At 32.6% G+C, this 23803-nt stretch overlaps 1 protein-coding gene across 2 annotated transcripts in view; it reads right to left on the bottom strand.

Annotated features, from left to right (window-relative positions):
* The window catches only part of hps1 (HPS1 biogenesis of lysosomal organelles complex 3 subunit 1), a 40786-nt gene extending 19926 nt beyond the window's left edge, over positions 1 to 20860 (bottom strand). Inside the window, exons 1-5 of one of the 2 annotated variants that reach the window (XM_030156784.1) lie at positions 20691 to 20860; positions 12111 to 12320; positions 10933 to 11067; positions 6010 to 6152; positions 5820 to 5928 (exon numbers count right to left, since the gene is read on the bottom strand). In XM_030156784.1, coding sequence (XP_030012644.1) covers positions 5820 to 5928; positions 6010 to 6152; positions 10933 to 11067; positions 12111 to 12227 — 504 coding nt within the window. In that variant the 5' untranslated portion in view covers positions 12228 to 12320; positions 20691 to 20860. The remainder of the gene's footprint in view (positions 1 to 5819; positions 5929 to 6009; positions 6153 to 10932; positions 11068 to 12110; positions 12321 to 20690) is intronic. The other variant, XM_030156783.1, reaches the window with a different exon arrangement.
* Positions 20861 to 23803: the final 2943 nt, after the last annotated feature.

Genomic DNA, 23803 nt, shown 5'->3' with positions numbered 1-23803 from the left:
AACACAATGATTGGTCAAATTTGCAGAAATGTTATAGTGACTGAATATGTTCCTTCCTGCATATGTGCAAAGAACACACATACCTAAGGACAAAAATATTGCTGTAAACAGTGTTACCTGCAGCCCAACAATGCACCTATATTTGAAACAGTATACATTTGTCTGTTGCCGTGTGTTATATGTCATATCCCAGAATCCTAACTGCACATGGCCTTGTTTCAGAGACTGCTATTTATGTGTTATAGAACATTTTATTGTTTTACTTGTTATTTTTTTATAGCTTACTTTTAAAAACTTTGTTGTTTAATCGTTGCCATTTTCCAGTCCTGAAAAATGATTCATATTTCCTTTGTTCCCATAAATTGTTTTCATCTTTCTCTGTGAAGCGTGAAGAATGACGTTAAAGTTAAGTTAAAGTTGATGAGAACAGGGAATGAAATTATGAAACTTATAAAAACCACAAAAGAAAGGCAGACCATGCAATTACAATTAAGACTAATGCTTTACAGAGACATTGAGTAATGGCTGATAGGGCACGGCAGGGTTAGACTATGTTCTATCATTATCGTTCACATTAGTCTTGACCACAGCAAGACTAAATGAACACAAGCAGAACTCCAAACACATGACTCCACATTTCATGCATCTATGTACTTCAAAACATGAAGCTCTGTCTGTCAATGGACAAAGTTTACATTAAAATGGGCTAAATGTAGTATTTATGCTTTTATATACTGAAAAATAAACTGAGATTACCATTAGAGTGTTTCAAGTTACTGTATGCTAAAGACATCAGTATAATGAACTAGAAAAGCACTTGGAGAGCGCAGACCTCCGCCAAGGCTGATCAGTGGCCCCCCCTGTGGGCCCCCCCACCCCCAATCACCACCAAAATTTAATCATTTCTTCCTTATCCCATTTCCAACAAACCCTGAAAATTTCATCAAAATCTGTCCATAACTTTTTGAGTTATGTTGCACACTAACAGAAAGACAAACAGACAAACCCTGGCAAAAACATAACCTCCTTGGCAGAGGTAATTATAGAGATATTAACTAAATGGTAACACTTTATAATAAGTACACACTATGAAGCATTAGTTAAGCATTAACAAATACTGAATTCATCATTTATTAAGCTTATTTCTGACATGAATACTCATTAATGTATGGTTTATCAGCGCAGTTATAATGGTTTTACTCATCATTAATAAGCTCATCTACAATGTGCTTAATGATTGTATTTTCATACTTCAGAAATTATGGATTCAGCATTTAAACATTTAGTATTCAGACATGTACTAATGGTGAGTGAATATGTTAGTGTGTATTTTATACTAACTCACATTTATTTTCCAACAGATGTCCTATAAACAGTTCTTAATACAGGAATTTATTATTTTAGGTAGTTATAAATCACTTACAACTCATTAATTAAGTATATGGTGTGAGCTCATCTAAAGTGTGGACTATCTATGCCATCTAAAGCATTTACAAATGAGATTTAAAGGTTGGCAATACCTAAAGACCCATAAAAGCGTGAGTTATTCTAACAAAGGAAAGACACAGCACATGGGATTATCAAACTAACTGCATGATTGAATGATGAATGATTACGAATGATGAGTAGAACATTTATAACTGTGCTGATAAACCATATACTAATGAGTATTCATGTCAGAATATGCTTTATATATCCGTCAGATCCTCATTCTTATCATAAGTTACTTTATAAGTAATGAATTCAGTATTTGTTAATGCTTAACTAATGCTTCATAGTGTGTACTTATTACCTCCGCCAAGGAGGTCATGTTTTTGCCAGGGTTTGTTTGTTTGTTTGTCTGTCTGTCTGTTTGTCTGTCTGTTAGTGTGCAACATAACTCAAAAAGTTATGGACAGATTTTGATGAAATTTTCAGGGTTTGTTGGAAATGGGATAAGGAAGAAATGATTACATTTTGGTGGTGATCGGGGGTGGGGGGGGCCCACGGGGGGGGGGGGGGGCATTTCCAACAAACCCTGAAAATTTCATCAAAATCTGTCCATAACTTTTTGAGTTATGTTGCACACTAACGGACAGACAAACAGACAGACAAACAAACAAACAAACAAACCCTGGCAAAAACATAACCTCCTTGGTGTGGGGGGGCCCACGGGGGGGGCCACTGATCAGCCTTGGCGGAGGTCTGCGCTCTCCGAGTGCTTCTAGTTATAAAGTGTTACACCAACAGGCTGATGGATCTATGTGACCACTAGAGGGAGTAGTGAGTCACTCTGCTGGTGGCTCATGGTGAGGAAAACTAAAACCCTGGAGCCTTTTGAGTTAAAGAAAGTGACAACATGATAAAAAACTAGAAGCACTGTTGTTGTTTTCACCACTGGACACAGCTCTAAATGAAAATAATGGAGTTTGATGCTGAAATGGCAGCGTTTCTTCTACACGAGTGAGTTTGATTATGAGGCTTATAAAGGGATAAAGGTGTTTCTTTGTTTTTTGTTAACACTCTAGCTGCAAAACTATTAGTTGAATTCATATCAAATTTGGTTTATAGATTGCCAGTGACCCAGAATAGATGTCATTACATTTAGGGAACAGTAGGTCAAAGTTTAAATTTCTTATGATTTTTTTAAATCTTTTTTTTTTTCCCATTTACTTATAATGGGCAAAATTTCAAAAGTCTGTAGCAGCAAAACTAATGGTTGAATTAAAACAAAATTTGGTTTATAGATTGCCAGTGACCCAGAATAGATGTCATTACATCTAGGGAACAGTAGGTCAAAGTTTAAATTTTTATGAATTTTTAAAGTCTTTTTTTTCCCCATTTACTTATAATGGGCAAAATTTCAAAAGTCTGTAGCAGCAAAACTAAAAGTTGAATTCAAACCAAATTTGGTTTATGGATTGCCACTGACCCAGAATAGATCTGATTACATTTTGGGGAAAATAGGTCAAAGTTTACATTTTTTAATGATTTTTTTTCCCCATTTACTTATAATCGGCGAAATTTCAAATGTCTGTAGCGGCAAAACTGTTGGTTGAATTCATACTAAATTGGGTTTATAGATTGCCAGTGACCCAGAATAGATGTGATTACACTTTGGAAAAGTAGGTCAAAGTTCCAATTTTTAATGAGTTTTTTACCTCTTTTTTTTCCTCCCATTTACTCATTATGGGCGAGATTTCACATGTCTATAAAAACATCAATTTTGTTTCAATTTACTTCAGACTTGGCACATATATAGAGGCAGTTGATATGTTGACATCAGCACATGCATAGACATGATGACATCAGCTGGATCGATGCCAAAATATGCTACAATACGTGCGAGGGGCGGGGTTTGTTGTGCCTGGCACCACTTGTTATTGTGATGTTTTTATCTTTGCTATGTTGTCATTTGTTGATCTGCAGTTCAGACTAAACTGTGACAGTTCTGACCTTGTTTAGATGATTCCAAACAGATGTTTAGTGCAGCTATTGACAACACAAACCTATAGAAAACAGAGGTGAGTTGTGGTTTTACTGTGTTTTCTGTCTAAACACAAAGCTAAGCTAACACAACTGTAATGTAAACCAGGGGTCACAAACTCATTTTCTTCCGGGGGCCACATTCAGCCCTATTTGACCTCCAGAGGGCCAGACCAATAAAATAATAACATAATAACATAAATAATGACAACTCCAAATTTTTGTCTTTGTTTTAGTTTAAAGAACAAAAAAACATTAAATTATGAAAATACTTACTTTTAAAAACTACCCAAACAAAAAAGATGTAAATAACCTGAAAAAAAATGAAATTTCTCAAGAAAAATACGTGCAATTTTAACAATATTCTGCTTCAACTTATCATTTCTACATGTGCATTATGGATTGGATCTACAAAGACACTAAACACTGAGTAAAATGGAGGAAATAGTTAAAACTGTGCTGAATTTTCTTTAGACATTTCAGGTTGTTCATATTTGTTCAGGTTATTCACATTTTATTGTTACAGGATAGTTTGTACATGTAAATATTTTCATAATTTAATGTTATTTTTTGCGCTAAAACAAAGACAAAAATTTTAAATTGTTAATTCAAGATTTTTTGCTTAGTTCAAGATTTTTTGCTAAATTTAAGATTTTTTTTTTTTTACTTAATTGAAGATTTTTTTGCTTAATTCTATTTTTTTTCCTTAATTCAAGCTAAATTTTTTTGCTTAATTCAATTCAAGACCGTGGAATTTTTGACTTTACAAATTCATCCCATGGACCGGATTGGAACCTTTGGCGGGCCGCATTTGGCCCCCGGGCCGCACGTTTGAGACCCCTGATGTAAACTATCAGCTGATGCAGCACGTGAAGATTATAAGACACAGTGTTATTTTAACCAGCTTTAGATTGAGAGTTTAGCTTGACCATACCATAATACAGATGTGTGTTAACAATGAGCTTTATACATAATTCAGTGAGCAATACAGTCTGTGGATACATACCGTTAATTCATTGGTGTTTTTTGAAGTCTTAAATGTAATCTGGTACGTGGCTTTTTGAGAGTTTGTTACATCATTACTACATACACTGCAAACAAAAAGTTAAGGATATTTTTAAATTTTTGGGCTATTTTTTTCAGTTGGGATTCTTGCACAGCACTTTTTACTTTTTTGTGTGTGAATTGAAAAACTTTTTTTTAATGACCAGGTGTAGTTTTATTCACAAATGGCAGAAATGACAAAAAAAAGACAAAAAAAAATATCCTTAACTTTTTGTTTGTAGTGTAGAACCCTCTTTAAAACAAAGTGTAGTGTTACTGATAATGCTGGGCAGCGATTAAAAATTTTAATTGCAATTAATCGCGTAGATTTCTGTGATTAATCACGATTAATTGCAAAATTATATGGGGGGGGCAGCATCAACAGCGTGTATTGCCTTTAAGTGATATTTCAGACTCGAAGTACTCTGGTGATAAAAATAATTCCACATTGCAGTGTTTACAAACAACTTTGTCCTTCTCAGCCTCACCATCTGAAGACACTTAAAATGAAAATGTCCATGGAAAACACCGGTACTTTTCTCCATGTTTATGTCCACACCAGTTTACTTCCAGTTGTGAGTGATTGACAGGAGTCTTAAGCCCACTAATAAGTACTAATACTAATAAGCCCAATAATATGTGATGTTCAGTTGTTCAAAGCAAGCAAAGGGGGCCCTGAAGTGGTCGGAATAAATTGCACTAACGTATGTTTTGTCCTTGCAGTGTTACCGTGGCCAATTCGGACATAAGAAGGAACTAACAGACACGTTTCTTTCACTCTGTTTGTATGGCCCCAAAAACGTTTGCCTGTGAGTATTTTATGTTCAGTTATAAGAATGAATAGTATAAAATATCTCTGATGTGAACCTTTGTTGCTGGACAAAAAGACGTCGTAATCTTTCTTTAGTTAATTTGTAAATGCTAATCGTTAGAGTATCTATGGATTTTCCCATTCAAGTTAGCATCAAGCTAGCGATCTTTTTCCCATTCATTTAAATCTATAATGCCATGTAAATGTACTAAGGCAATGGACAGAACTGAGACATATTTTGTATGTATGTTGCAGTTTTACAGTGAGTCTCAAGTAAAAGATTTGGACAGAAGTTTTCAGCGTCCGGCTTTTCTTGGGAAACCTGTTGTCTATCTGCCGAGCTAATCGCTACACACACACAAGCAGAGGCAGAAGAATAGGAGTTAGAATACAACGGCATTAACGTGAGAGAAAAAAAATTGTCGGTGTTATTTAATGAATGCGTTAATGCAGTAATAGTGCGTTAACTTGCCCAGCCCTAGTTGCTGATAAACTGCACCTCGACTAAGAAGCTCTGGTCGTTCTCTCGGATGTGGCTGTAGGTTTCCAGCAGACTCTGAAGATGTTTCCACAGCCTCGCTCTTTGTTCTGTGTCTTGAGGACGTAGTCTGATGACAAAAATATACAACTTACACATCTGCATCATTAAAAGGATCCAGTATTGAGAGGGGTCAACAAACAGGCCTTACTCTCGTCTGAGGAGGTTACTGCTGAGGGTGACCATACCGAACAGCACCTCAATCATCTTCTTCATCACGTAGATCTTCCTCCTCAGATCATCTTCACCTTCCTCACCGTCTCCGTTCACAGCGATGTAGAGACACTCGTCAAACTGAAATAGACACCAAATAGACTTAGAATGATCTTTGTGACTAAATGGGAGAAATGGACACAGTATGACACAGTGAATGATGCTTAAGGATTGACAGACTCGAATGTATGAACCTTATTTTGATGATAGATATCTGTAACCATGACTGTTATTACCTCCGCCAAGGAGGTTATGTTTTTGCCAGGGTTTGTTTGTTTGTCTGTCCGTTAGTGTGCAACATAACTCAAAAAGTTATGGACAGATTTGGATGAAATTTTCAGGGTTTGTTGGAAATGGGATAAGGAAGAAATGATTAAATTTTGGTGGTGATCGGGGGTGGGGGGGCCCACGGGGGGGACCACTGATCAGCCTTGGCGGAGGTCTGCGCTCTCCGAGTGCTTCTAGTTATGGAATGTGCTTTGTGGTGGACAGTTTTCTTTTCTGTTTTTTTTTTTTTTTGTATAAAGTTGTGAAACTCTTGTCCACAAATGTGGACAGAAAACCAATAGCTGGGTCTTAGGAGGTTAAACACAACATGAGGTGGTGCAGAGAAGTCTTTTAGATTTGGATCTGATTACCTCCGCCAAGGAGGTTATGTTTTTGCCAGGGTTTGTTTGTTTGTTTGTTTGTCTGTTTGTTTGTTTGTCTGTCCGTTAGTGTGCAAAATAACTCAAAAAGTTATGGACAGATTTGGATGAAATTTTCAGGGTTTGTTGGAAATGGGATAAGGAAGAAATGATTAAATTTTGGTGGTGATCGGGGGTGGGGGGGCCCATGGGGGGGGCCACTGATCAGCCTTGGCGGAGGTCTGCGCTCTCCGAGTGCTTCTAGTTTCTTCTGTTTTCGTTTTTTTACTTAACACATCTGTTTTATTTCTCTAACTCTACAATGGTATATGCAATTTGATTTATTTGATTTATTTATTGGCACAAATAAAACAGCAAAAGAAAAAAAAATCAACAACATTCAAACAAGTAACAAAATTTTGCAGGAGAGGTTAGAAGCCAATAAAGGCTTGTATGAATACCTCCCCAAAATGAACAATATGCAAGAAAAAAGAAAAAAAAAAGAATTAAAAATGCAATATAACTCAATTAATAAACTAAAATAAAAACAATAAAAATGTAAATCACACTACAAATCATCAAATACAAATTAAATGATACATTTTTTCATGAATTAAAGTCCTTTTCAGATGCTTTTTAAACAATGATAAAGTAGATGATTGAAGTTCAGGTCTTAGATCAGTCCACAGATTTGGCCCACGATATTTCAGAGAATACTGACAGACTGAAGTTCGGCAGTACGGAAGATAAAATTTGTGTCGAATAGATGTGAATAACAGAAGACCACAAAAAAATTCTGAAAAACTTTGGGAAGAATATGAGTTAAGTGAACATATTTGTACACGAAAACACAGGTCTGGTAAACGTTCACATCAAAAACTGAGAGAAGATTGAATTTTTTGAAAAGAGGAGCAGATGAGTCGAGTCTCTTAGAAAAGCTGATCATTCTTAAAAATGTCTTTTAAATTAGGAGGATCTTATTGAGATACGTGGGACAGGTTGCCACCCAAACAGTATTGCAATAAATAATGTAAGGATAAATTAAGCAATAATAAAAAGTCAAGAAACAGGAATGATTTATCAATGAACAGACTTTGTTCAAAATGCCACTTGACTTCATGATTTTTTTACAGAGAAGATCAATATGGTATTTCCAACTCAATTTTTCATCTACAATAACACCTAAAAATTGAATGTAAGAAACCTGGGTTATTTCAAAGTTAACTATGAATATTTTGTTGTTTTCCTTGTTATACTTTTTATTTTTGTTACAAAATATGATAAAATTTGATTTTTTGGGTATTGAGAGAGCGAGTTTATTCATCTGAAACCATCTAGAAATAGATGATAGTTCTTCTTCTTCTTCTTCTCTAATCAGTGTATTGAAATTTTCATGTGATATAACCAAACGTGTCGTCAGCAAACAAAAGAGGCAAGACACTGAATATGAATTTGAATATGTATCTTTTTGTTAAAATGTGAAAAACCTCAATAAAAATGTGAGTATCAAAAAAAAGAAAAAAAAGAATGGTATTACGATAGGAAATAAAGAGGTTAAATTCTGTTGTTGAACCAGAGCAGATATGAAATATGTCAAGAATCTGAACTCTGGAAACATCATCATGCGCTACGTGAAGACAAAGCTTGGTCTCATGCTTTAATGAGACTCACATGATGAGCACGCCACTTCACTGGAAGAAAGGATGGCACTTATGTCTGTACCGGCACCGAGAAAGTAGATCAAGGAGGCACAAGTCTGATTTGTACACTACAGCAGTTTAAAACAGGGCTAAGATATTAAAATTCTGAGAGTATGTCAGTAAATATGACTCATAAATCATCAATAATGTGTGATCTCACTGGAAAAAAAATCAAAATCTTACCAAATGTACTTTTCTCATTTCTAGTCAAAATATCTCATCCCACTTAAAATAAGACATAATCACCTAAAGAGTAACTTTTCAGTGAGATATAAGAACTTATTTTTAGACAATAGATCTTGAAAATCTTATTTCAAGAAATCTTACCAAGATAATTTTCACTCGTTCCATTGGCAGATTTTTTTTGGCTTAATTCAAGCAGAGAAATCTGTCAATGAAACAAGTCAAAATTTTCTTGGTAAGATTTCTTGAAATAAGAAAGAAATGAGAAAAACACATTTGCTAAGATTTTGATTTTTTGCAGTGCTGTGTTACATCTTGAATGCATATTTTATACAGTCACGGAAAAAATTATTAGACCATCAAAAGTCATAGAAAAAAATGGTTATGCAATCAAGTACTAACTCCTGTGTGTATCATATGACTAAAACAGACAGAAAAGAAAACATGGAATGCCTAAAAGCACTGTTTTTGGCAGTACAAAGTCATAGATATTGAAATATTGAAATATGCAGCTCTAGATTTTGAATTAAGCAAAAAAATCTGTCAATGGAACAAATGAAAAATATCATGGTATGATTTCTTAAAATAAGATTTTCAAGATCTATTGTCTAAAAATAAGTTCTTATATCTCACTGAAAAGTTACTCTTTAGGTGATTATGTCTTGTTTTAAGTGGGATGAGATATTTTGACAAGAAATGAGAAAAATACACGAGGTAAGATTTAGATTTTTGCAGTGTATGTTTTTGATTAATAATTTGGGGCCAACACCACCTCTTCTACAGTTGCAGAAAAAATTATTAGACCATCAAAAGTCATCAGAAACAATAATTATGCAATCCAGTACTAACTCTTGTGTGTATCATGTGACTAAAACAGACAGAAAAGAAAACATGGAATGCCTAAAAGCACTGTTTTTGTCAGTACAATGTCATAGATATTGATGTAAGAACTGAAGTGGTTTTGGTTATTATCAAGAAAACCATGGAAAATGGATAGATATCAGCTCTGAAATTAACTCTTATGAGCTATTTTTGTTTTTATCATTATATTTGTCAAAACAAATGTACGTTTAGTTGTAGCAGGCATTAAAATGAACAAGAAATTGAAGAAAACAAAGAAAAACAAATACATTTTTCCTCAACATAAAGGTCTGTTTCTTCCATTTTTAATTATATACTCAACAAATACAAGTACAGACTTATAATTCAGTATCATTTGCATGTTACTTGGAATCAAAATTTTCTTTAAGCAAGTCACAAAATACTAATGTGGCTATTTATATAAAGCTAAAATATGAGTTTTTGCTCTTCTTGGGTAGTTGCTAAATGAGATTAATGGTCGTTGGTATAAAACCTACATTTGGTATATTGTTATTGACCTGCTTTATTTATTCATTCATTTATTTACCTCCTTTAACAGTACCAGAATGCACTGTCTTGACTGTCTTTTTATGTGTCTTGTTTGTACTGCCTTTTTTTTTTGTTTTTTGTTTTTGTTTCCCTTGGGTTCTGTTTGTTTATCATGTCTAACGTCAGTCTTTGTATTATGAATACATTGCTTGAAATTCTAAATGTCATACTTGTGAAATGTAAAGTTCTATAAATGTTGAAAAGTTCTATAAATAAACTTTTAAAAAAAATTTAAAAAAAAATTAAAAACCCACATTTGGTGGGATTTCCACAATAAAATGAAATTATGTTTGGGAATTTATTGACTTTTTTATGGACATTGTATGAAACATTTCCAGTGAGGTTCATATTCAGAGAAATCTTAAATGTATTCCCTACTTCTGTCCATTTCATTTAGTCTCCTGTCAATAGTGCCTTACCCCTTATACTAAAATAACAGTAACATTTAACATTATTTACTGCTATTGCGTTAAAATGAAATGATATAATGTGAATATAAGTGACTAAACTGAGTTACCTTTTGGTGAAATGCTCTGAGCTCCTGTGTTAATTATGCAGTGTAAATGGGTGAGACTTTTATTGTGTCATTGTCTGCTACTGTTTTGATTGGGATTTACTATATTATGTGGATTTTATTTTTTTATGTCAAGCTGCTCCTTTCGTCTTGGCCGTAGTCCTTCATCTCTTCAGAATAAACCCATTCTGTGACACAGTCACCCTCCTTCTTGTCTGTTTGTGTTGCCTTCAAGCAAATTTCCTGCCTGCATTCATGTGGAAGAACTACAAATATCACTGAAATGATTAAATATTTGCTGTAAAGAGTGAGACGTGCAGAACAGTTGCATAAACGTTAGAGTGAACAGTTTTTCATTGGTTGTGTTGCACAGCCTTCTAAAAACACTGTTCTGGGGATGGGGTTATGTTTTGGACGGTGGTATCTACCTGGTGTAGGACATAGATGTGGTTGTTTTCTGTGGTGAAGGAGGCGTAGCTGTCGCCCAGCCGGTCCACCATGGTGATGCACGAGATGATGATGGGAGCAAATAAAGTGCTGATGCTGTCCTCAAAGGCTGGAAGCTGGAGATTCACACAGAACACTGAGACTGTTTACATGCACATGTCCACATGTCCACACAGTGGGATAAGTAAAGTCTTATCCTATCTTATCCTATCTTATGCTATGCTATCCTATCTTATCTTATCCTATCTTATCTTATACCTATCTTATGCTATCCTATTCTATCTTATCTTATGCTAACTTATCTTATCCTATCCTATCCTATCTTATTACCTCCGCCAAGGAGGTTATGTTTTTGCCAGGGTTTGTTTGTTTGTCTGTTTGTTTGTCTGTCCGTTAGTGTGCAACATAACTCAAAAAGTTATGGACAGATTTGGATGAAATTTTCAGGGTTTGTTGGAAATGGGATAAGGAAGAAATGATTAAATTTTGGTGGTGATCGGGGGTGGGGGGGCCCATGGATCAGCCTTGGCGGAGGTCTGCGCTCTCCGAGTGCTTCTAGTCTTATACTATCTTATCTTATGCTATCTTATCTTATTAAATCTTATCCTATCTTACCTTATCTTATCTTATGCTATCTTATCCTATCTTATCTTATTTTATCTTATCCAATCTTATGCTATCTTATCTTATCTTATCCTATCTTATCTTATCTTATTTTATCTTATCCAATGTTATCTTATCTTATCTTATCTTATCTTATCTTATCTTATCTTATCTTATCTTATCTTATCTTATCCCTTAACTGCAAAAAGTGAGCTAAACTGTACATTTCCAGTATGTGTTTAGTATTTAATATTTATTTATTTGCACATCACAAACAACAAGAAAAATAAAATGAAAAGAAATCATTATACAAGTAACACCACTGTGCAGCAGAGGATAGAAGCCAAAAAAACTTCTATAAATTCCTCCCCAGAAATAAACAATACACAAAAGAGAAAGAAAGAATAAAAATACAACATATTTGATATAATAATTAAAAAAATAAAATAAAATAAAAATCAAATGATATAAAACATTACATTTTTTTGTAAATTAGAGTCCTGCTGATGATAAAGAAGATGTAGATTGAAGTTCATCCTATTTTCCTCCTTCTTACCCTCTGACCTTCCTCCTGGGACGCCCCATACTGTTCCTGGATCTTCTGCTGAAACTCCGGGTCGGTCCAGTTGAACAGAACCTCAGCGCTCTCACTGGCGATCAGCAAACACTTCATCTGGACCACAGATGGACTCTGTCCCACTCTGCTCAGGTGTCCTGTTCACTCCAGCTTCTCCACATGAATAATACTGTAAAGACAAGGTTACATCTGAGTGAAGAGCAAAAAATAACAATATATCAGAGTCGGGGGAGGAATTTAGTGAAGCAGAGACATCTGGAATGTTACAAATCACACAGGTGAGGCATGAGGAGGATGTTTAACCTCCGGTATCAGAGAGGAACGGTAAAACGAGAGCTTAAACTGATCAAATCGGATCAAAAGAACCTCCTGAAAGATTCTTTTTAGCTCAGGTAACCATAGAAACTGGAAAAATAGCTTAGTAACCCTTCCTCTACCTTGAATGCAACATCTCCACCATAAGTTTTATTTCATATTTTCATTTCGATGTATTGTAATTACTCTTTCATCTATTTGTTTACTTCTTTGTAATTTATGCATTGTCTGTTTTATCCTCTGGTGTACAGTGTCCTTGAGTGTCCTGAAAGGTGCTTATAAATAAAATGTATTATTATTATTATTATTATTATTATTATTATTATTATTATTATTATTATTATTATTATTATTTTCACAAACACACTGATCATAACATACTGTTGAGTTTATAGTTAACCCTTTCATGCATAGTGGTCACTCCAGTGGACAGTTCTTGTCCAGCTGTTCTCTTGTATATTCATGGGTTTTGTTGTTTTAGTTCCATATCAGCCGACAGAGTGGACACTTATGCATCATCCCATACACTCACATTTATACCATTACTGTCACTTTACTGTTCTTGATAAACCTGATCTGCACTAACATGTTTGAGTGTAAATCAACTGCTTGTAATTGCTATTAGACTGTAATTTATAGGGTTTTTTTTAAAAACAAAAAGGGTGTTTTTTTTGTTTTGTTTTGTTTTTTGCATATTATCTCCATGGAGTGAGTAATGACTAGTATTAGTATATGTTAGAATGTGAGAAAACATCAGCTTAGCAGCACTGAAAATATTTTTATTTCATAGATTTCAAACAGTATATCAGTAAATACATTGAAATATTGTTTTAATTTAGATAGTTAAAGTCTTAAGTTTAATCTCATATTAGTCAGTAGTTCACGTTTTAAGACAGGATTCCTTTGTTTCACTTAGTAAGTTTTAAGGATAGTATGGGTTGGTTGTAACATCGTGGTCAGCACACATTTCCTCCTTGGAGTGGATCCTTCGTAGTAAGTAATGCTTTGCTTGTGATCAGATTAAGTCAAAATAAATTTATAAAAATGAGACCGAGACAAATCCAGACTTATTCTTGAAGCTTCCAACAAAAGAACATGCTAGCAACATGTTTCTTTGCTTCAGAAATTAAATGCATGATGTCCAGCTGAATGGACATTTTTGCAACCCCATGAAAAATAGATTAATAAAAAAAAAAAAATTCAATCACATTATTTTTTTAATGCCTGAAGAGGAATGAAAACACTCAGGAAAAAAAATCTTGATCTTGAAGGCTCTCATAATTCATGCATGAAAGGGTTAAAATCCGGTTTAGTGTGATTATTCTGCACTGATAGGACATTTTCGATCGTTAATATCAGGTTTCACAACTGGAAATATGGACTTGAAGAAAAAATAATGTATAAAAACATAGAGATTGCACTCATTTTTATTTGTGTTCACAATTATTGATTAACTGCTTTGAAGAGTTTGTTCAGTGTGTCTATTTTATTTATTTAGGTATTTTTATTTATTTATTTGCATGCATCATGTGTTTTTAGTGTCAGAATGTTTTGAGAGGGAAGAGCTGGGATGCGCAGTAAAAAAATCTGTAATTTAACAGAATTTTCTCTGTTTATTTTACAGATTTTTCCTGTATTTTCAAGATACAAGAAAATATCAATGAAATGACAAAAACAGACTGTGATTTTATATGTCCAATGTAAAATAACAGGGAAAAACTGTCACTGTGAATAACCATAAAATTTCCATTTTTTAAAAGAAATTTTTCTTTTTTCACAGAAAAATACAGTTCAAATACATTTGCAAATGTATCATAATTTCACAAATATTTCTTTGCTATTTGTGAGATTAAACTGTTAATTTAAAGTTTAAACAAAAAAAATAAAGCGAGATAAAATTACTGACAATTAACCATTAAAGAAGTATTTGTTCTGTAAGTTTAACAAGACTCGTTTGTGAATTGACAAATATCTTGTGTAATTACGGGAGGTTTCACAACAAAAATGTTGAATAAATGTATTTTTGTGAATGTATAACATGTATAAGCACTAATAATAATAATAATGGATTGGATTTATATAGCGCCTTTCTAGACACCCAAAGCGCTTTACATTATTGATCCATTATTCATTTGCGCTCACATTCTCCCTCTGGTGGTGGTAAACTACATCTGTAGCCACAGCTGCCCTGGGGCAGACTGACAGAAGCGTGGCTGCCATTTTGCGCCTACGGCCCCTCCGACCACCACCGAACATTCATACACCAGTGTGGGTGGCACTGGAGGCAAGGAGGGTGAAGTGTCTTGCCCAAGGACACAACGGACTGACTAGGACAGAGCGGGATTCGAACCGCCAACCCTTCGGTTATTGGACGACCCACTCTACCAACTGAGCCATGGCCGCCCCCAAGCCCCCACTGATAAACTGTCCAAATACAGTTTTTAATCAGTGGATTGTACAACTTAGTCTTGTTGAAAATTATTTATATATAATATATTTATAGGTAATTTGATTGTTTTAATACATGAAAATATTCTTTATTAAACATTAAAAAGTAAAAAAAAAAAAAGCAAAATATCAAGTAAAGTTAGGGCAAAAAACTGTATTTTAATTATGGAAAACTACCGTATTTTTATGAGATGTTTATTTTCCATTATATAACAGTATTTTTTCGGCACCCCTGCTGCTGGAATAATACAGATACGTTTTATTTAACAAAATAAAAAAAGACAAAACGTGAAACTTTCTTATGAATATACCAATAAAAGAAGTGAATTCCACCACACTGACTCATTTATGGTCCTAGTTTTGTGCATATTCACTGCCTCTGGAACTGAAAACTGTTTCAAAAAAAAAAAAAAAAAAAGTTGACTTTTCTCTTTATTCGCCAGAGGAAAAGATAAGATATCCATAAGGCTCCAATTTCATAGGCTGATTTTCATATAATGAGTCAGATTTGCTCCCTATAATAATACACAATAAAGATTCCAGACACTACAGAGCAGATGCTTTGGAGATCTAATGGATCAGCTTCTGCTGATAAGCTTTGAAAATATGCTGGACTGTGAAATCAGCTTAGTTAAAAAGAAATAGGGAAAAAAAAAAAAAAAAAAAAAAAAGCTAAAGCTAAAGCTGACTTCTTTCTGTAGCAGCCTGCATCCTTCTGCAGATATGGAAGGTTTTAGTTTCACATTCACTTCCATTTATTTTCATCTCTGTTTTTATTGATTTATTGTTGGATTGTTAATGTCTAATACAGGGCTGTCAAACTCATTTTCTTTCAGGGGCCACATTCACCCCAATATGATCTCCAGTGGGCCGGACCAGTAAAATAATAACATAATAACCTAGAAATAATGACAACTCCAAATTTTGTCTTTGTTTTAGTGCAAAAAAACAAACAAACATTAAATTATGAAAATACTTACATTCATAAACTATCCAAACAAAACACATGTGAATAACCTGAAAAAAATGAAATTTCTTAAGAAAAATAAGTGTAATTTTAGCTAGTGAAAAAAGTAAAATTACATTATGATAATGTTTACATCTACGTTTCCTTAAAAATCTGAATAACGTGAACAACTTGAAATGTCTTCAGAAAAACAAGTGTAATTTTAACAATATTCTGCCTCAGTTTATCAGTTTATCATTTCCACATGTGCATTACAACTTACATTACTATTACAAATACACAAAACATTTAGTAACAGGTAGAATATTGATAAAATTGCATTTACTTTTCTCAAGACATTTCACATTGTTCATATTTCTTCAGGCTATTCACATTTTTTGTAAAAGGATTATTTGTTAATGTAAACATTTTCATGTAATTTAACTTTTTTACACTAAAACAAAGGTAAAATCTGCAGTTGTTATTATTTATAGGTTATTATGACAGTATTTTTCTGGTCTGACCCAGCTGAGATCTAATTGGTTTATATGTGTACGTATGGAACCTGAAATAAAATGATTTTTACACGATTGATTAATATCTTCAGTGTCATTTTTGCATTTCACAAATTCATCCCACGGGCCAGACTGGACCCTTTGGCGGGCCGGATTTGGCCCCCGGACTGCATGTTTGACACCTGTGGTCTAAAGTGAGTGAATTACAGGACAGTGAATCATTCAGGGCTGCTTCTTCCATCATAGAAATCACCATGATCAAAGTTTCAGACCACACATCAGCCCCTGACAGGATCAGTTTATATGAGCCAGAGTTGACAGGATTCCCAACACACAGAATATGTTAACCCATAAGGACCCAGTGGGACATTTTTATTTTTCTCTATATTTAACCTTTCTTAAGTAATTTATCATCATTTATTGTAATATTATCCTCTTTAGTTTGAGTTTTTTTCTGTGTAAATCATGTATTTTCCTATATTTCATTAATTGCGTAGATGTTCATAAAAGCTCAGAGTAAAGCTGAGGATTATTATATCCAAAAAAAAGAGAAAACTCAAGAAAAAGTTACTTTTTCAGCAAAATCTCTCATTAACTGAACATAAACCCAGTGTCTCCATCTACTGTCATTGATCCAACTCCATGGATTTTACTTCTTTTTTTTTTTCCAATGGAGAATGCATTTATCATTCAACAATAGAACATTCTGTTTTTTCTTTTTCTAAAACAAAAAACAAAAAAACAATAACAAAAAAAGCAATAGAACGTCCAAAAAAAATGTGAATATAACAAGAATGTACAGAACATCAGACATTCCAAGACACAATAATCATAAACTAATAAGAAGACATAGAAACTACAATAATAAATAAATAAAATAATTAATTACACAAAAAAGACTAAATATAAATAACTTAATAAAATAAAGAGAATAAAGATGAAGATCCAACAGTAAATAAAAAATATAGTTAAAAGAGGAGTAAAAAATATAACAATGTGGAGTGGCAAAGGTAATTATAGTAAAACTGAAGAGCTGATAAACACTTTTTTTTTAAATAAAATTTGATACGTTTTGGAGACTCAAAATACATTTTCAGTTCAATTTAAAATAATTGAAATGATGGGGATGTTTTGAACATTTTAGCTTTATGTCTATGAAATTTACCCAAAAGAATGAATAGGTAGATTATGTTAAAATTGTTATTATGAGAAAAGTATCCAAAAAGAAAAAAATTCTCATCAAACTGTAATTTTGATTAAAAAAAAAAAAGAAAATGGCCCAAATCTTTCCAAAAAATGACTCCATGGGTTTTACTGGTGAATCAATGTTGTAGAAGATGACAGTGTTTCCACATTCACTACAGAGCCTCTGAATATCCAGATGGGTCATAAACTGCATTTTACACCAATTATTTCCATGTATTAGTGCAGGGGTGTCAAACTCATTTTAGTTCAGGGACCACATACAGCCTAATATGATATATAGTGGGCCAGACCAGTAAAATAATAGGAGAAAAACTTATAAACAATATTAACTTCGAAGTTTTCTCTATGTTTTTGAGTGAAAAAAGTAACATTTCGTAATGAAAATGTTTGCATCTACGAACAATACTTGAACATTACATAAAAATATATGAACAACCTGAAAATTCTTAAGAAAAATAAGTGCTATTTTAACAATATTGCACCATGGTCTATCATTTATACATCATGTGCATCACAACGTACAGATCACAGTGGATCTACAAATACACAAAACATTTAGGAACAGGCAGAATATTATTAAAATTCCACATACTTCTCTTAAAACATTTCAGGCTGTTCTTATTTGTTCAGGTTATTCACATTTTTTGTAAAAGGCTAGTCTGTTAACATGAACATTTTTGTGTAATTTTATTTTGTTTACACTGAAACAAAGAGGAAACAAGAAAAGCACTCGGAGAGCGCAGACCTCCGCCAAGAGAGATCTGACCCCCTGCCTCCTCCCCCTTCATTTTGTTATTATTTTCTTCATTTTGTTTTTATATTCTCTTCATTTTTCTTCATTTTGTTCATTATTTTCTTCATTTTTCTTCATTTTGTTTTTATATTCTCTTCATTTTTCTTCATTTTGTTCATTAGTTTCTTCATTTTTCTTCATTTTGTTTTTATATTCTCTTCATTTTTCTTCATTTTGTTCATTTTCTTCATTTTTCTTCATTTTATTTTATATTCTCTTCATTTTTCTTCATTTTGTTCATTATTTTCTTCATTTTTCTTCATTTTGTTTTTATATTCTCTTCATTTTTCTACATTTTGTTCATTATTTTCTTCATTTTTCTTCATTTTGTTTTTATATTTTCTTCATTTTGTTCATTATTTTCTTCATTTTTCTTCATTTTGTTTTTATATTTTCTTCATTTTTCTTCATTTTGTTCATTATTTTCTTCATTTTTCTTCATTTTGTTTTTATATTCTCTTCATTTTTCTTCATTTTGTTCATTATTTTCTTCATTTTTCTTCATTGTGTTTTTATATTCATTTTTCTCAATTTCATTCAATATTTATATTTTCTTCATTTTTGTGCATTTTGTTCATTTTTTCCTTCATTTGTGTTCATTTAATTTTTATATTTTTGTCATTTTGTGCATTTTGTTCATTATTTCCTTCATTTCTGTTCATTTTATTTTTTTAAATTTTCATCATTTTTGTGCATTTTGTTCATTATTTTTTATATATTTGTTCATTTAATTTTAGATTTTCTTCATTTTTGTGCATTTTGTTAATTATATTCTTCATTTGTATTCATTTTATTTTATATTTTCATCATTTTTGTGCATTTTGTTCATTATTTCCTTCATTTGTGTTCATTTTATTTTTGTATTTTCTTCATTTTTGTACATTTTGTTCATTATATTCTTAATTTGTGTTCATTTTATTTTTGTATTTTCGTCATTTTGGGCATTTTGTTCATTTTTTCCTTCATTTGTGTTCATTTAATTTTTATATTTTTGTCATTTTGTGCATTTTGTTCATTATTTCCTTCATTTCTGTTCATTTTATTTTTTTTAATTTTCATCATTTTTGTGCATTTTGTTCATTATTTTTTACATTTTTGTTCATTTAATTTTAGATTTTCTTCATTTTTGTGCATTTTGTTAATTATATTCTTCATTTGTGTTCATTTTATTTTATATTTTCATCATTTTTGTGCATTTTGTTCATTATTTCCTTCATTTGTGTTCATTTTATTTTTGTATTTTCTTCATTTTTGTACATTTTGTTCATTATTTTCTTAATTTTTCTTCATTGTGTTTTTATATTCATTTTTCTTAATTTTGTTCAATATTTATATTTTCTTCATTTTCGTGCACTTTGTTCTTTTTTTTTCATTTTTGTTCATTTAATTTTTATATTTTCTTTATTTTTGTGCATTTTGTTCATTATATTCTTAATTTGTGTTCATTTTATTTTTGTATTTTCGTCATTTTGTGCATTTTGTTCATTTTTCCTTCATTTGTGTTCATTTAATTTTTACATTTTTGTCATTTTTGTGCATTTTGTTCATTTTTTCCTTCATTTGTGTTCATTTAATTTTTATATTTTTGTCATTTTTGTGCATTCTGTTCATTTTTTCCCCCTTCATTTGTGTTCATTCTGATGCTGTGAGTCCACTCCTCCTTCTGATTGGACCCCGCCCCCCATCACCACCAAAACTTAATCATTTTTTCCTTGTGCTGGTATCAACATTTCCTGAAAATTTCATGAAAATCCGTCCATAACTTTTTGAGTTACCTTGCTAACTAACAAACAAACAAACAAACATGCACACATAGCAAAGTGATCACAATACCTCTACTAAAAATAGTTTGTTTGTTTTTTTTTTTTTTCATTATTTATAGGTTATTATGATAGTATTTTACTGGTCTGACCCACTTTAGATTGAACTCACCTAAAATGATTTTAACATCTTTGACTGTTCATATCTTCAGTGTAATTTCTGCATTTCACAAATCTATCCCACGGGCCAAACTGGATCCTTTGGCTGGCCGGATTTGGCCCCCGAGCCGCATGTTTGACACCTATGTATGAGTGGATCAACAAGAATTAAACAGTCTATGAAGATGATGTTGGTCAGTGGTGGGTGTTTGGGTTTTTATGGGTTAAATCACCACCCAGTTCCAAATGTGTACGTTTCCGTGCGTAAAAGCTGTTCCAATCCAGATCCATTACGCGTTTTTACGCAACCCTCCAAGTTAGTTCCTCTTAGAAACTTCTAACTTCCTTTACGCGCAGAGTGTCCATTTTTACGCACACTCCAAACACACGGTTATTATCCACGCCACGGTAACTCACTGCGTGTTTTCTGTTCCGGTTCGTTGTCTCCGTGGCCTCCAAATGTGCGTTCGCTTCAGTGTTTCTTGCAGATTTGGGTCGTTTTCATCGCGGCCGCTGCGTCAAACTGCGTCCTTCCGCTGATCCACGACACTACCGAGTCATGTGACCCCACCGGCAGGATGTTTGGGTTGCACCGCCTCTGTCAGTCACTACAGACCTGGAAACGGATTCAGGTCTCCCACGGGCTGTGGATTTTATGATGTAGAAGAAATATGTAACTTTTGTCAATCTGAATCTGAATCTACTTTACACTTATTCTTTTTATGTGAACATTCTTCTAATTTTTGGTCCAAAATTGAAAATTATATCATATCTAAAAGTAATAATAAAACAAATATAACATCCCAAAATGTAATTACTTATTTTAAACATGATACTAACAATCTAGAATTTATTGTAAATTTATTCATATTATTTGGAAAATTTCACATACATAAAAACAAATATACTAAAACACACCCACATCTTAACCCTTTCATGCACGAATTATGAGAACCTTCATCAAAATTTTTTCCTGAGTGTTTTTATTCCTCTTTAGGCATGAAAAAAACAATGTGATAGAAAATTTTCTTCTGAAAAATAAATTTAAAAAAATAAAATAAAAATAATATATATATATTTTTTTAAATACATAAAAAAAGTAATAATGACAAAAAAAAATTAAAAATTCTTATGAACCTATTTTTCATGAAGTTGCAAAAATATACACTCAGCTGGACACCCCACGTTTAATTTTTGACGCACAGAAACATGTATTTACTGATAAATTGTGTGAAAACTGTGGGGAAGGCTTGTGATTCTGGGGGTTTATCCTCAGGAGAGATCTACACAATGTTACCAATTCATGTCAGAAAAGACGTGTAGTGTCTTAAAACTTTAATAAAGCTATGTGTAAAAAAAAAAAAAAAAAAAAAAAAAAGAACAACAAAATCCATGAATATACAAGAGAACAGCTGTAGAATAGCTGTCCACTGTAGTGACCACTGTGCATGAAAGGGTTAAAATCTTCCTATTAGAATTTGAAAATTACACTGGGTAACAAAAAAATGTTTTTTGCAAGTTGTCTAGGTTTTTTCAACTGAATTAGGACCATTTTGCACTGCTAAATCCAAAAGTGACATCTGTTTTTCTCAATCAGGTCAGGTTTTTTTGCCAATTTCATTTTGAAAAATTTGATCTTCTCACAAAATTGATTATATTTTTGTGACTTTATCAGTTGATTTTTTATATAGTTCTCACCCAAAATAGGTTTTAAGAGAAAAAAAATCATTTTCTAACAGGATTCCTGTTAGGTACAATGGTGTATCCACCGCAGATGTAGCAGAATACGTCAGGCTTATTTTTGCAAGATCTTCTAGTCCACAGGTGTCAAACATGCGGCCCGGGGGCCAAAACCAGCCCGCCAAAGGGTCCAGTCTGGCCCCTGAGATGAATTTGTGAAATACAAAAATTACACTGACAATATTAACAATCAAGGATGTTAAAATCATTTTAGGTCATTTCAGTCTAAAGTGGGTCAGACCAGTAAATACTATCATAACCTATAAATAATCATGAAAAGTACAAATTTTTCTCTTTGTTGTGTAAAAAAAGTTAAATTACACAAAAATGTTTACATTTACAGACTAGCCTTTAACAAAAAAAATGTGAATAACCTGAAATTTCTTAAGAGAAGTATGTGGAATTGTACCAATATTCTGCCTATTATTTAATGTTTTGTGTATTTGTAGATCCACTGTGATCTGTAAGTTGTGATTCACATGTATAAATGGTAAACTAAGGCATAATATTGTTAAATTTGCACTTATTTTTCTTAAGAATTTTCAGGTTCATATTTGTTCATGATATGTTCAAGTACAGTTCGTAGATGTAAACATTTTCATCACGGAATTTGACTTTTTTTCACTCAAAAACAGAAAAAAAAACTTTAGAGTTGACATTATTTATAAGTTTTTATCCTATTATTTATATTATTTTACTGATTCCGGCCCACTTTATATCATATTAGGCTGTATGTGGCCCCTGAACTGAATTGAGTTTGACACCCCTGTTCTAGTTGAAGCCATTTCATTCACCTGTAATATTAAAAAAAAACATTAATCATAAATTGGCAAAAGTAAAATCTTCAGAACTCGTTTATTGCAAGAAATATGAAAGAATTTTTTATCATATGATGTGAAAATGCCCATAAATGTAAGCAAAAATGTTAAAAAGCCAATATGTAGCACAGTTCAGAAAGCTGACCTGATAGAGCAAAATTAATGTGATTTTTGGATTCAGCACACCAAAATTATCCTAAATCAGCTCAAAAAACTCAAACAATAAATTTGTTGTTGACCAGTGTCATATTAAATCTTTAGAATTCATATATAATAATTTTTTAAAAAAGTACTAACACATTGGCTATTTATAAACAATTTTTCAATTCTGACTGAACTCTCTGTTGCATTTATTTACTTATATTTGTCAGATTTCTTATTTATTTACTTATTTCCTTTTTTTAAAATTATAATTTGTATTTTATGCTTTGTATTTTTAAATCTAGGCATTATTTTCTTAAACTTATATGTTCAAATGCTTTTTCTCTTTTGACATCTTGATGTTTGTTTAAAATGTTGTACTGTATACTCAAATGTTGTTAATAAAGTTGTAAAAAAAAAAAAAAAAAAAAAAAAGGTCTCCCACGGGCAGTCTTGTGAGCCTTTCCCTGTGGGATCCTCCCAAGATCAGTGAGGCAGAATAAAGTCATGTGCTGGTCCTGAAGTGGGGCACATGACTGAAGGCTGCGCTCCAGATAATGGGCTGGTATTTGAGGAATGCAGCTTTACGGTTCAGACTGAGATTAGACTGTGTGGGATTATTTATTTATTTATTTATTTGAGTTTTTACCCAGAAACCAAGACAAATAAATAAATTAGAATTTGTACAAGAGTGCGCACACTGCAGGAATATTACACACAAACATCTGAGATTATTTCCATGTCATATATATTAATAATTCTCGGTGTTTAACCCAGGGCTGTCAAGCTCATTTTCTTTCAGGGGCCACAATCACCCCAACATGATCTCCA

The sequence above is a fragment of the Sphaeramia orbicularis genome, chromosome 15 (genome assembly GCF_902148855.1).
Source record: "Sphaeramia orbicularis chromosome 15, fSphaOr1.1, whole genome shotgun sequence".
In the NCBI taxonomy this organism is placed as follows: Eukaryota; Metazoa; Chordata; class Actinopteri; order Kurtiformes; family Apogonidae; genus Sphaeramia; species Sphaeramia orbicularis.
Note: the sequence above shows the minus strand (reverse complement) of the source record. Positions and strands in the feature narration are given on the sequence as shown.